This window comes from Lactuca virosa, chromosome 9 (assembly GCF_052849685.1).
Source record: "Lactuca virosa cultivar CGN04683 chromosome 9, Lactuca_virosa_CGN04683_v6, whole genome shotgun sequence".
NCBI classification, from domain to species: Eukaryota; Viridiplantae; Streptophyta; class Magnoliopsida; order Asterales; family Asteraceae; genus Lactuca; species Lactuca virosa.
The window spans coordinates 225,682,308-225,695,927 of record NC_136434.1 but is presented as its reverse complement, the minus strand read 5'-3'; the positions used below and the strand labels follow the sequence as shown (position 1 = coordinate 225,695,927).

General features: G+C 37.3%; 1 protein-coding gene across 1 annotated transcript; it reads left to right on the top strand.

Moving 5' to 3' along the window:
* The first annotated feature begins 496 nt into the window (after nucleotides 1-496).
* LOC145140359 (uncharacterized) lies at nucleotides 497-1,129 on the top strand. The gene has a single exon (XM_079073874.1). The coding sequence runs from the start codon at nucleotides 497-499 to the stop codon at nucleotides 1,127-1,129; it is 633 nt and encodes a 210-aa protein (XP_078930000.1).
* The last annotated feature ends 12,491 nt before the right edge of the window (nucleotides 1,130-13,620 follow it).

The following is a 13,620-nucleotide window of genomic DNA, read 5'->3' as shown; positions in this document are numbered from 1 at the left end:
AAAATCATGATGTTGGAGGAATACTGCCTGAGGGGTGATGTTCGGAAGCTGGAACAAGAACTCTGGAACCTCATAATGATGGGCTCCGACATAACAGCCTATACTGCCAGGTTCAACGAGTTGGCGGTACTATGTCCCAGGATGGTCACCCCGGAAAGCAAAAAGGTGGAACGTTATATCTGGGGACTATCCCCCCAAATTCAAGGGATGGTGATAGCTGCAAACCCATCAACATTTGACAGTGCCAAACGCTTGGCACAAAGGCTCATTGCTCATGGAGTTCGCCAGGGCATCATGACCCCCATCCCCGAACAAACAAAAGGGGGAGACAACAAGAGGAAATTATGGAACAATAAGGAGGGCCAACTGACGCAAGAGGCCGCAAAGAAACAACAAACTGCGACAATCCATGCCGCTACTATCCATGTCGCCCCGGCACCAACAAAACAATATGTTGGGAGCCTACCCAAATGCGGCAAGTGCAACTTCCACAACAATGGAGCTTGTCGGGAAATGCATTGCAATAGCTGTAACAAAAAGGGGCATACCGCCTGTTTCTGTAGGGCACCAGCCCAACAAGTCACCCAAGCCACAAATGTCGGGGGTGAGCCAAGCATGCTACGGGTGCGGGGAAACCGGGAATTTCAAGAGGGAGTGCCCAAAAGCCAATAACAGAAATGTTGGAGGAATGGGAAGAGTCCTAGCAATGGGACACGAAGAGGCGATGAAAGACCCCACGGTGGTTACCGGTACGTTTGTCCTCAATAATACATATGCATGCATACTCTTCGATAGCAGTGCGGAGAGAAGTTTCTTGAGTCATAAATTTGAACATTTCCTCAAACAAAAACCTCAAACACTTAAGGAAATATTTACCATAGAAATGGCTAACAGGAAGACAGAAACCACAAACGACATATACATAGGATGCACTCTAACTCTACACAACCATTCCTTCCAAATCGACCTAATGCCGGTTATAATAAGGAGCTTTGACATTATCATTGGCATGGATTGGTTAAGTCCTCACCATGCTGATATCATTTGTTACGAAAAGGTCGTTCGCCTTAACCTACGAAGTAGCGAAACCCTCGTCATCTATGGTGACAAGCCCGACACGAATCTCTGAATCATTTCCTACATCAAGGCTAAAAAGTATCTACGCAAGGAGTACCATGCCTTCTTAGCCCACGTTGTTGATGAGAATCAGGAAGTGAACGACATCAAGGATATTCCAGAAGTCTGTAACTTTCCCGACGTATTCCCAAAAGACCATATGGGAATACCACCCGTGCGCCAAGTCGAGTTTAGAATTGAATTGATTCCTGGAGCCACCCCCATAGCCAAATCACCATATCGATTAGCGTCGGCAGAAATGCGAGAATTGTCCAGTCAACTGAACGAACTATTGAGAAAAGGATTCATCAAACCAAGCTTCTCACCTTGGGGAGCCCCGGTCTCGTTCGTAAAGAAGAAGGACAGATCATTCAGCATGTGCATTGACTATCGGGAGTTGAACAAACTCACTATCAAGAACTGTTGTCCGCTACCTCGAATCGACGACCTTTTCGATCAACTACAAGGATCGAGCTACTTCTCAAAAATTGATTTAAGGTCGGGGTACCATCAGTTGCGAGTCCAGGAGGGAGATATTCCTAAAACGACATTTATAACTTGCTACGGTCACTTCAAATTTGTGGTGATGCCCTTCGGGTTGACTAATGTGCCTGTGGTGTTCATGGACCTAATGAACCGTGTATGCCGACCCTACTTAGATAAATTCATGATAGTATTCATCGATGATATACTAATCTATTCACGAAGTAAAGAAGAACATAGTCAGCACCTACGACAGGTCTTGGAGACGTTAAGGGCAGAGAAACTATATGCGAAATTTTCGAAATGCGAAATCTAGATTTGAAGGGTGGACTTCTTGGGATACGTGATAAGCGAGGAAGGGATACATGTGGAGCCCTCCAAAATCAAGGAACTTGAAAACTGGGCAGCACCAAGAACACCGATAGAAATCCGCTAGTTTTTGGAACTTGCTGGCTACTACCGAAGGTTCATACAGATTTTTTCCAAAATCGCAAAGCCACTCACTACCATAACTCAGAAAGGAGTGACATTCAGCTGGGAGAATAAACAAGAAACTGTCTTCCAAACGCTGAAACAAGCGCTATGCAGTGCTCCAATCTTGTCCCTCCTAGAAGAGACAGAAGACTTTGTGGTCTACTATGATGCGTCCAAGTAGGGTCTAGGTTACGTGATCATGCAACGAGGAAAGGTCATTGCCTATGCCTCAAGAAAACTTAAGACTCACAAAGTCAACTACACCACACATGACCTCGAATTAGGAGCAGTGGTATTTTCCCTAGAGATGTGGAGACACTACCTCTATGGCACAAAGTGTACAATCATCACTGATCATAAGAATCTCCAACATATTATCAATCAAAAACAGCTCAACATGAGACAACGACGATGGGTAGAACTACTAAATGACTACGAATGCGAAATTCGTTATCATCCAGGCAAGGCCAACGTAGTAGCGGATTGCCTAAGTCGAAAAGAATACTCGGGCCGCCGAGTAAAATAATTGACCATGACCATCCATTCACACCTATCCACACAGATCAAGGAGGCGCATCTTGAAGCCTTGAAACCCGAGAACTTCGCAAGTGAATCCTTGAGAGGAATGGATAAAAACCCTTGAGGTCAAGGGTGACGGGGCTTATTATCTCATGAATCGAATCTGGACACCGAAATTTGGTGGGTATAGAGACGTTGTCATGAACGAGGCTCACAATACCAAATACTCTGTTCATCCCGGTTCAAACAAGATGTATCTGGACCTCAAGATACTTTATTGGTAGCCAAACATGAAGGCAGAAATCGCTACCTATGTGGGCAAGTTCCTGACTTGCGCCAAGGTCAAGGTAGAATACCAAAAGCCCTCGTGTTTGCTACAACAACCGGATATACCCGAGTGGAAGTGGGAGCGGATAACCATGGACTTCATAACCAAGTTACCCAAGACGACGGGTGAACTTGACACCATTTGGCTGATCGTCGATAGATTAACCAAATTCACGCACTTCCCGCCAATAAAGGAGACAGACAAAATGGAGAAACTAACAAGGACGTACATCAAAGAGATTGTACGATTACATGGTGTCCCAATATCCATTATCTATGACAGAGATAGAAGATTTACCTCATGGTTTTGGCAATCACTACCAAAGTCCTTGGGAACCAGACTCGACATGAGTACAACTTATCACCCTCAAATCGATAGGAAAAGCGAGAGAACCATTTAGACGCTGGAAGACATGTTGATAGCTTGTGTGATAGACTTCGGTAAAGCCTGGGATACCCATTTAACGCTCATCGAATTCTCATACAATAACAGTTATCACACTAGCATTAAGGTTGCTCCATTCGAAACCCTCTATGGGCGTAAGTGCAGATCACCCTTGTGTTGGGCTGAGGTGGGTGACATGTAGCTAGCAAGGTGACAAGTGCCTAGTAGCACACTCACTGGCCCTGAGATCATACGGGAAACTACGGAGAAGATCGTTCAAATCCGTGGATGACTAAAGGCATCATAGGACCGACAAAAGAGTTATGGGGATAAAAGACGCAAACCCTTGGAATTCTAGGTTGGTGATCGCGTGTTGTTGAAGGTCTCACCCTGGAAGGGAATGATACGCTTTGGAAAACATGGGAAACTGAATCCAAGGTATATCGGGCCATTCGAGATCCTTTCCAGGATCCGCTCGGTAGCTTACAAACTTCGACTACTGCAGGAACTCAGTAACGTACACCCCACCATCCATGTGTACAACTTGAAGAAGTGCCTATCCGATGAGACTCTCGTCATTCCACTTGATGAAATTGAAGTAAACGAGAGTCTCCACTTCGTTGAGGAACCCATGGAGATCATGAATAGGGAGGTCAAAAGAACGAAACAAAGCCGCATACCCATAGTGAAGGTCCGTTGGAACGCCAAGCGAGGGCCTGAATTCACTTGGGAACGGGAGGACCAAATGAAAAAAAAATACCCACATCTTTTCCCTAGCTCTTGAGGACCTACTCGGAATGCTAATTTCGGAACGAAATTCCTTATAACGGGGGGATGATGTGACAACCATCAATTTTGGTCCAACAAAGTCAATAAAACTCAACCAGGTTAACTCGAGTCGTATTAGAATTTTAGGAGAAATGTAATATTATCTAATCTTTCCAATGTACCATTGACAATTTATAATACAAAGTACCTCTCTGATTGCCAATTATCGAATATAAACCCTAAATAAGGTTAGTATCGTAATAATTCGGTAATTCAATTTTATATTATTCCGGTATAAATAAATTTTCATAACTCAATGTAGTGAAGTTCATAAATCTTATACTACATTGCAAATTCATAACAAAGGCTACAAACACAATTTTTGGTGAAATCGTCACCAAATGCGACAAATTCTATACCCGGTTAAAACATCCAATTTTTAACGGCAAGAACTTGAGAATTCAACCTAACTTTCATGTAACGTACTATTATTTTTTAATAATAATGATTTTTATCATAATTTGAATTTTTATAATTCTAGTTAAATATTTATACATTCATTTATACCATAATCCTTTATAAAATACCACTATTTTTATAAAAATTGCCAAGTTTATAAAAGTTTGACTTTTTTTTTTTATAAAATTCACTACAAACAATGTTGTCCCCCACTTTATACTAAAATCTCCTATACAAATACATGAACCATGGGGTATTATACAACTAGTTAAGTCCATGTCCCCCCTTACCCCCTACGCACCCCACCATCCTCCCTCCCCCTCCCCCCCCCTCCCCCATAAGTTACATCCCACCCTCCCTCCTCCCCCATCACTCTGTCTTCTCCAACTTCTTCATTCTCTCATGAATATGTAAATTGTTCAAGAAAATCCTATATTTTCTGCTGTATATGAAAAGTAGTTTTAATTACATAAAACTGTACTATTTGTAAACCAATGTTCTGTATTTGTATTCCTTTTGTAAACTTCTATCTGAGAGTGTGCCTGGTTTCATCAATTGTTATTGTAAACTAGTACTTTGAAAATGTACTTATGTTTAGTTAATTATACACTAACGTATTGTAAATATCTTTTATATGAGTTATTATAACCATATTAACTAGATGGCCAGACCTAACGCTATGAATGCGTTGAAAGCTGTTGATAAAAATTGTCACTCGTAGGCGTGTATGCCTGACTGTAGCTAGCAGACTGAGTGCGGGGTTGTCAATCCCAATATAGATCTATACACACATTGTTTTGATCCCCGACTGGAGATTCTGGTTATAATGTCAGGACTTTAACTATATTGTTTAAATGAATTAAACAACTTGTATCAGATGACTCATAAAAAGCATATAAACGTTACATATATAATAGTTATGAAAACCGATCATTCTGAAATAAATGATTGATAGTATGATCCTGAATTAGTATTCTTAACATGTATATGAAAGATGTATACTCTTGATTAGTTTTGAATCAAACATTTGTTCTTGTAAAACAATGTACTTTAGTATACTTGAATCGTGAATTAATGTTTTGTGAATCATAAATTATACCTCTTATAATTTATATGTACTTTCTGAATTAATACTGTGTATTCATGAATGCAACCCCTTGCTCAACATGTTACAAAGGGTAATTGAACTTAATGAACTAACTTTTATACTTGTATACATATACAAATATATATAAGTAAAATTTAAATGACACTCGGACAAATAACTGATACTTATAATCCCACATCCAACCAACGAAAAGGAACCAACGTGGGTTATCATTCCTAAGCCTTTTAAATCTTATTTATATATATATATATATATATATATATATATATATATATATATATATATATACCAGTATGATTTCTGGGAGAAATATAAGTTTATAAAAACATTTAAAAGAAGTTTAATAATTTGAAATACATTTTGGCGACTTGATGTCATTTTGATACAATCATTGAAAACTATTTGATTTGATGATAATTGAAATCCATTTTGATAAGATATTTGATACCATTTGTTTATAACACAAAATCTTTGTGTTAGACTTGTATCCCCCCCCCCCTTAAAACAGTAAAAATTATGAAAATACGGGGGTATGAACTCACCTGTAGTGAGTGATTCTAGTGAAAGGTCGATATAGGATGCTAAGTGTGAAGTGAAGTCTTGAGCACAAACGGATCCTATTAAGCATATAATGACACATATATGGATATAATTAGTGTATATAACAACTAATTATGATAGGAAACCACTTTAGGGACTAGGAAACACTTGAATTGAAGTGTTACAATCACATGTGATTGCATTAAAGGGGTTTACAGCCACACAAGGGTGTGTACGGCCAAGATGTGTACGGCCAATGTGGGTGTACGGTCATGGAGTGTACGGCCATTGGGTGTACGGTCATAGAGTGTATGGTCGTACACTCATGGAAGAAGCATGCAAAAAGGGATGTTTGATCCATGGGGAAACTAGTATGTCAAATGTACAATAAGAATATGGACAAAGCTCTCATTTTGGAAGGTCTTGGGTGTGTACGGCCAATGAACCTATGAAGGGTTCACGGCCGTACTCCCTTTAATATCATGAAGGGATGTTGAATCATGAAGAATCAAGGCTTGAATCTAGTGGTCTTTCAAGTATAACAAGGTACATGAAGAATCACTTACACCTTTGAAGATTAGAAGGAGTGTTCTTGATGGTAGTTGAGAGAGAGAACCGATTTTCTTGACTTGAATGTGTGAGAAAGTGTGAAAAATGAAGGAATAACTTATATATGGGCATGAGTTTACGGCCATATTGAGTGTATGGCCGTACACTCATGTGTACAACCATACATTCCTCTTGAAGGAGTGTTTGGCTCGAATGCTATACGAAGAACTTAATTTAACTCACCCCTAAACCCAAACCTTGAATGTACTAGGCTTAGAACACTCAGACAGACCCTAAAAAATGCTAAAAGATAGCAGAAACGAGTCTGATGTGATTGAATTGAATGACTGTACAAGATAGAAATTTCGGGTTGTCACATATGTTGGGTTTTGAGCATTCTAACACTCCTATGGTGTACATGCAACCCTATAAACCTTGGATCTATGGTTTCTCTATTATACATGTAAATATTAACTATTCCAAGGTTTCATCCTAACTAGCATATTATGAAGCACCTATACTACAAAGTTCTAGTTAGATGACATACCTTTTGATGTAGCTTGATGTCTTCAAGCTTTAAGAGCTTAGCCCCAATAGTGTGGAAGCCTCAAATGGAATCACAAATCACCAAAACACCTTGGAAGAACTTGAGAGAATATGTATGCACACTAAAATCGGCCCACTCTTATTTTCACACACTTGTGCCTATTTTGTGAGCCAAGGACCCCTTTATATATTATGGAGGATTAGGGTTACATCCATGTAAACCCTAATACCCATGACCTTTCATTTACATAGGATCCATGGGTTAAAAGCTCCATGGACCATCCATGAAAGCTTAGCCCATCCTAAATAAACTTGGCTCATTCCATATATATAAGAATCCATATTTAATTAGTTCTTTTTGATCACTTAATTAATTCTAAATTAATTCTTGATCAATACTAATTAAATAATATGATTCCATATTAATATATTAGAACTTATAATATATTAATATAAATCATAAATATACTATTCTCAAAAGACTATCCATATAAATTGTGCCGGTGAAGTGCAACCCAAATGGACCATGCCGGGTCGGGTCAAGTACATACCAAATATAGTTATGGACTTAGACATTAATCTAACAGTCTCCCACTTGGATAAGTCTAAAACTATTATTGAGTATGACTTCAAAACCTAACTGGCAATCGTAGCTCTTAAAGCCGCTGTCGAACTCTGACCTTGTCAATGACTTGTCCATTAGATAAGGGATCATATATTCCTCCATTCTAGATATCATATGGACTGACACATGGATTATAATCATTCTCTCTGTCCATTTGTTGTTTCCCGATTTTCGATTTATGATGACTGACTAATTGAACAAATCAAATCAGTCCTGGCTTGGCCAAGCACTCACATGTGTCATCGCTAAATCATCGAGGGGCCCACAGTTATCGCTTTTATCCCTAAGGTAAAAGGAATGGATAAACTTCGACTCATATGGCTTGTTCTACTACTTGTTGAATCATACACAAAGGCACGTTTTATAACATCGAGTTACCAATGCGTTTTCGTGCAATCAATGTATAACCAACTCATAGTAACAACTCATATCTCTAGGTTTTAAGAATATAAGATATTATCGTCTCATGATCACTCGTGATAAAATCCATGAAGTGATTCAAATGAGCGTGGGTTGAATCCAATACTCAGAACTTATGAGCACTCATGAGTGTTGTAGCACCACTTTGTCCACCAACTTGGACCTCTACAAACCAACCCATGACAGTCTTGATTCATATCAACTTCCAACATATGACCGACTGTGGATAGTTTGAATAACTTAATCATTCAGGAAGAGCGACTTAGTTATTCTGGAAGTCAAAACATGCAAAGTGAAACACAAGAATAAATGAATCAAATATGGTATCAAACCCTATGAATATAAATAAATACTTTTATTTATCACCATACTGATTACTCATTATTCATTGTTTCGGTTTTATCAACTTTATACTTGAATTAAAAACACTAGTTGTCCCATGCTCTAAGCATGTACACTATGTTTTTCTTAAACAATAGCTTTTCCATACACCAAGTATGCACTCCATGTTTGTCTATGATCCTTACTTTGTGAAATAAACCAATTGAACATAATTTCAATGATTCTAATTTCACACTCCCAAATCCTTATCGAAAAATGTGAGAATTTCAAATTCCTATCATTTATCGAAATCTGTTTAGATTTTAAACTTATATGCACTGACCCTCCTGTAATGAATATGTACAAAGTCACAAAGACTTGTCAACAGTCATTATAAGGTATTCCAATGGAGATCAACTCCATGGAAACTAAGTCTCATATTCAAAGTACATTGCTTTGGACATGCTTCTTGCATTAAGTTTGCTAATCTTACACAGATAACTTCCACCTATGGAGACAACTCCATATTCTCATTTTGACTATCACTTCTGAATAAGAGATGCCTCTTTTCAGAATATGTCAATATGGTCCTTCCAAAATTAGCACTATACTTCCAACTGTCCCTGAGCAACCAATCTTTGGTAAACCTCAGATTGTCCTCGACAATTGCTTAATCATTTTAGTCATATCCAATTCTAGACCTTTTCCCTTCTTAATGCCTCTGGGCATTTGGAAAAATTTAGAAATGACAAATATTATAGCACATGCAATCGATCCTGTACCCAAAGCAAATGGTACACGATTCATGATGTCTCACATAAAGACATGATTCTAGACCAGTCTTTTGCTACAATATTTTTATTTGCCATGTTTTCAAAATTTGACTATGAAGAGGGATGCCGTAATCATAATCGAATTTTGAGAACGCAATATATAGAATTTCCTTAAGTTGAACCAATCCAACATGAAATTCATATATATATATTCTTGACTAAAGATGATTAAGGTCTCAATCTAAGCCTTTAGAACTGAAATGAAGTATATCCTCTCCCTTAATTATAGCAAAACAACTTTTTCAATCCTTGCAGCCTCACGAATTGAAACTTTTGTTTTCTATAATTAACATTGCTAACTTGCAACACTAACAATAATTATCATGCTCCCACTAACATGATGATTATTAGCATAACACTTATGCTCCCACTAGCTTTGACATGTACTCAGAAATCAGCTGGACTTCTAGAAATCAATACTTTATTGACTTTCTTACCAAAGTTCAGATTTCTAATACGAGATGCTTTGATAAAACTTTATCAAAATCATACACCTTTCCTTAGATAGCATGCATGTGTGTCTAAACAATTTCAGAACTATGAAAAGGGATGCCATAATCATAGTCTCAATTGTTTAGACCTTTCTCCATCTGCTTCAAATCTACTTGGTGGAAGTGTTTTCTCACCATCATTTTCATGAATCGGAGAGAAACCTTATGACCCTTAGATTTTATGGTGTATGTGTTCTTATCCATGTGAATCGTCAAAACCATAGTCACAAGACAAGGATAATGACAAATCCAAACTCATATGAACTGAACTTATGCAATCTTAACTTCTTGCCACCTGGCAGTACAGGGCCTGCCATTGCTTCCAAGTTGTTATGCAACCAATTGAGAACTTTCATAACTCCTATGCAAAGCCAACTTTAACTGGAATGGGCACATAATATGTCAACACGATAGGTTATAAACCTCAAGTCGTGTGCTAGTGAAGAACCTCAGGTTTTATTCTTGATTAGTTCTTGAAATTCTTTTTAGGATCTTTAAGACTCACACTATCCTCTTGACATATAAGACTATCATGCCAAATATTCATGAGATAGTGCGGATTCTTTATCAAGACAAACACTTCACACAATTGGCCTTAGTTGGTCTTTGTTTTATCCAAAACATCACAACTTACCAATTTCAAATGTACAAGAGTAGGACACTTTTACTCTTACATTTGACAAGTGTTTTAAACCTTTCTTTAAGATATGTCACTCAAGTTAAAATCTTGGAGTATGACTCTAAGAATTGTTTTGGAACGAAGTATGACTCATCTTCCTGATCTAACCATTTCAACAATTCATGACTCCTCTTCTTAGTCATAATAATGCACTAAGATGACCTTTAGAGGACTAATTGTGATATGATTTCTAAATCATTAAGATGATCACAAACATGATACTAAAGTACTCTCCCATCTTTTCAGATTTGAGAAACTTTTATCTTTCTGCCTAATTTGATTCTTCCCATTCGTTCTGCCATACATTTAGACTTTTCCAATGTTTTAGAATTATACTTAGACTTGTAAGTATAACCATATTTACTAAACTTTAGTAAATCAAATAGTCTTAACGAGCTTTGTGGTGGACATGACCAGTGCACAAGAATGTGTACTCGATCCCTTTAGTCCTTCACTTGACTCACACATCCATGTGAACAAGTAATTAGTCTTGATTTTCCAATGCTTGAAAGTTCTCATTCATCATACTATTCAACTTGCATGATTCCAAGTTTCGGTCCAATTGAAACTTGGGTGATGAGGAACTTTCCTGATTTGGTAAATTTAGACACTACCACAAATGAAAAAATCAAATCCATTTTCCAATATTGCTGTCAGTGGAATCATATAAGCAACAATTTTCCACAAATGCCATTGTAAGGATACTTCAAATAAATAAAATTAAACAATTTTCTTTTATTTTAAAACTTTACGGAAAAACTTATCCTTACAATCCACATGGAAAATTGTTGTTATATATTCCTTAGCAATATATCATAACTTCTTAAGCAACTGCTCAAAATTCTGATGCGATCGAAATCCACCTTCGCGATCAGAATCAGCATATACTTCCTTTAAGATTTCTCTCTATTCTTTGATTCTTAAAACATCAACATGTGACCCAGTCACATCATGTAATGAGGATCTCAGAATAGAACTTAACAGAGTTAGATAATGGGCTCTACCTGATGTAGAGTCAAACTTATTGACTTTAACATCCTTAGGTAAATTTGGCAGCTTTGCAATCAACGCCCCTTCCTTTGGGAAAATAAACATATGGACCCTTTGGTAATGAGACTATCTCAGACTTAGCCTTTCTCTTTACCATTTGGTCAACCGGGTTGACTATGGTCAATCCCTTTCCATTGGGAAGAGAATGCTTTTTCTGGATTTCCAGTGTCACCATTGTCACCGTCCATAAAGTTTTTGGGAAGTTGATCTTCTAATCAAATTTGCTTTACTATCATTCCAAATCATTGCTGATTCAGCAGCACCAAGCAAATAGATATGGTCATTAAGGTTAATGTCATAGTCTGTTTCATAGTAGTCCCAAAGGAACTCACTATGTGACTTAGAAAGTGATTGAACATCCAACTTTCTCAAGACTTTGACACCCAACTCTCCCGGCTTGTCAATATGTGACTTCATCTCTAAGATGTGATCACACATAGACCTTGCTTGCCATTAGGGCTTGAGTGACCTTGAACTTGTGGGTTAGGGAGAATAATTGGAGGAGGTGGAGGAAGAGAAGTATGACTTCCATGAGCCAAACTCGGGAAGTCATATTCATTAGGAAAGCTTGGTTTGGGAAGATCATTGTTGTCTAAACCAGACATCAACAATGGGAGAAATTCACGTAAAGTTGATTTAAGTCCTTAATATAACACCCAATATGATATATTAAGGCTAGGACCCAACAAACTATTTTATAACTTGGAAGAGGGATGCAGTAATCCAAGCTATAAAATATTTGAAGGTAGGTGAATGACGATTCACCAATTTCCACCAAGATAAACGAAATGTATTATTAGGTTTTGAAACTCCTAGATTCTTTTGAGATTCATTGAACTTTTCAATGACATGTTTCAATCTCGAGTGTGCCCTTCAGGTTTTGTGAGTGGGATGCCGAGGATCACAAAACAAGGTGTGAAGTAACCATGCAAATAAACTTGGTACCCTTAATATTTACCCCTCAATCGATGTGCCGGTTAACCACACACGCTCCAACGATACTATGATAAAAGATTAAGTTACCCTTTGCCTACCTTGTTAAGTCCAGGTTAGTGTGCCGGTTAACCACACACACTCTACTAACAGCTTAAACAAAGTGCAAAGTGTAATTTCATGGATTAGCACCTTATTCACATTTTCCTAAGTAACTAAGACTGGGAATTTATAAAAAGTTTAGTTACTTAGTATTTATCATTAATACTTTTAATGAATGGAGAATTATAGTCCTTGTCCTACCTGTTCGGCTAACGACCCTCCACCAGTCAAGGAAGCGGTGGGTGAGAGTGGACACCCATTAAACTGCCGTTTTTTAGGCAGTAACCTTATACCCCCCTTATAGACCGGCTTCGTGAATGAGGCCTACTAATGGTAAGACGACTTGCTCTAATACATATAATATATTAAACTTTTAATATTATAATAGTATAAGGGTGTATTTTAGACATTTAAAATACTTGGTGGTTTAATCTATTAATTAAACTATACTCTTAATTTAATTAAATTTAAACCATGTCATTATGGAATTATTAATTCTCTTTTAATTAAACACTTTAATTATCTATTAATAAAGTCCATAAGAGTTAACTGAATTATTCAATAAAAACATCATAATTCCAATTATTAAATTCAAAATTAAAACCATTTAATTAATTGTTTAAGTTATGAACCCAAGAGTTTTAGAATTCAATTCTTTTTTTTATCATAAAAAAACTTTTTCCAAATTCCAAAACTTGAGGGCAAGTTTTGTAACTCTTGAAAACTTTTGGATTCCATAACTTATGGAGTTAAATACTTGTTTTATGATGAAACTTTTCATGTTCCATAACTTAAGAACAAGTTATGGAATTCTTTAAAACATTAAGACCAAGTTTTGTAACTCCATAAAAAAACTTTGAATCAATTTTTTTTAAAAACCTTTTCATATCCA

What these genes read in the sequence shown, in the direction of transcription:
- LOC145140359 (XM_079073874.1), top strand. Translation starts at nt 497, where the DNA reads ATGGAGCTTGTCGGGAAATGCATTGCAATAGCTGTAACAAAAAGGGGC.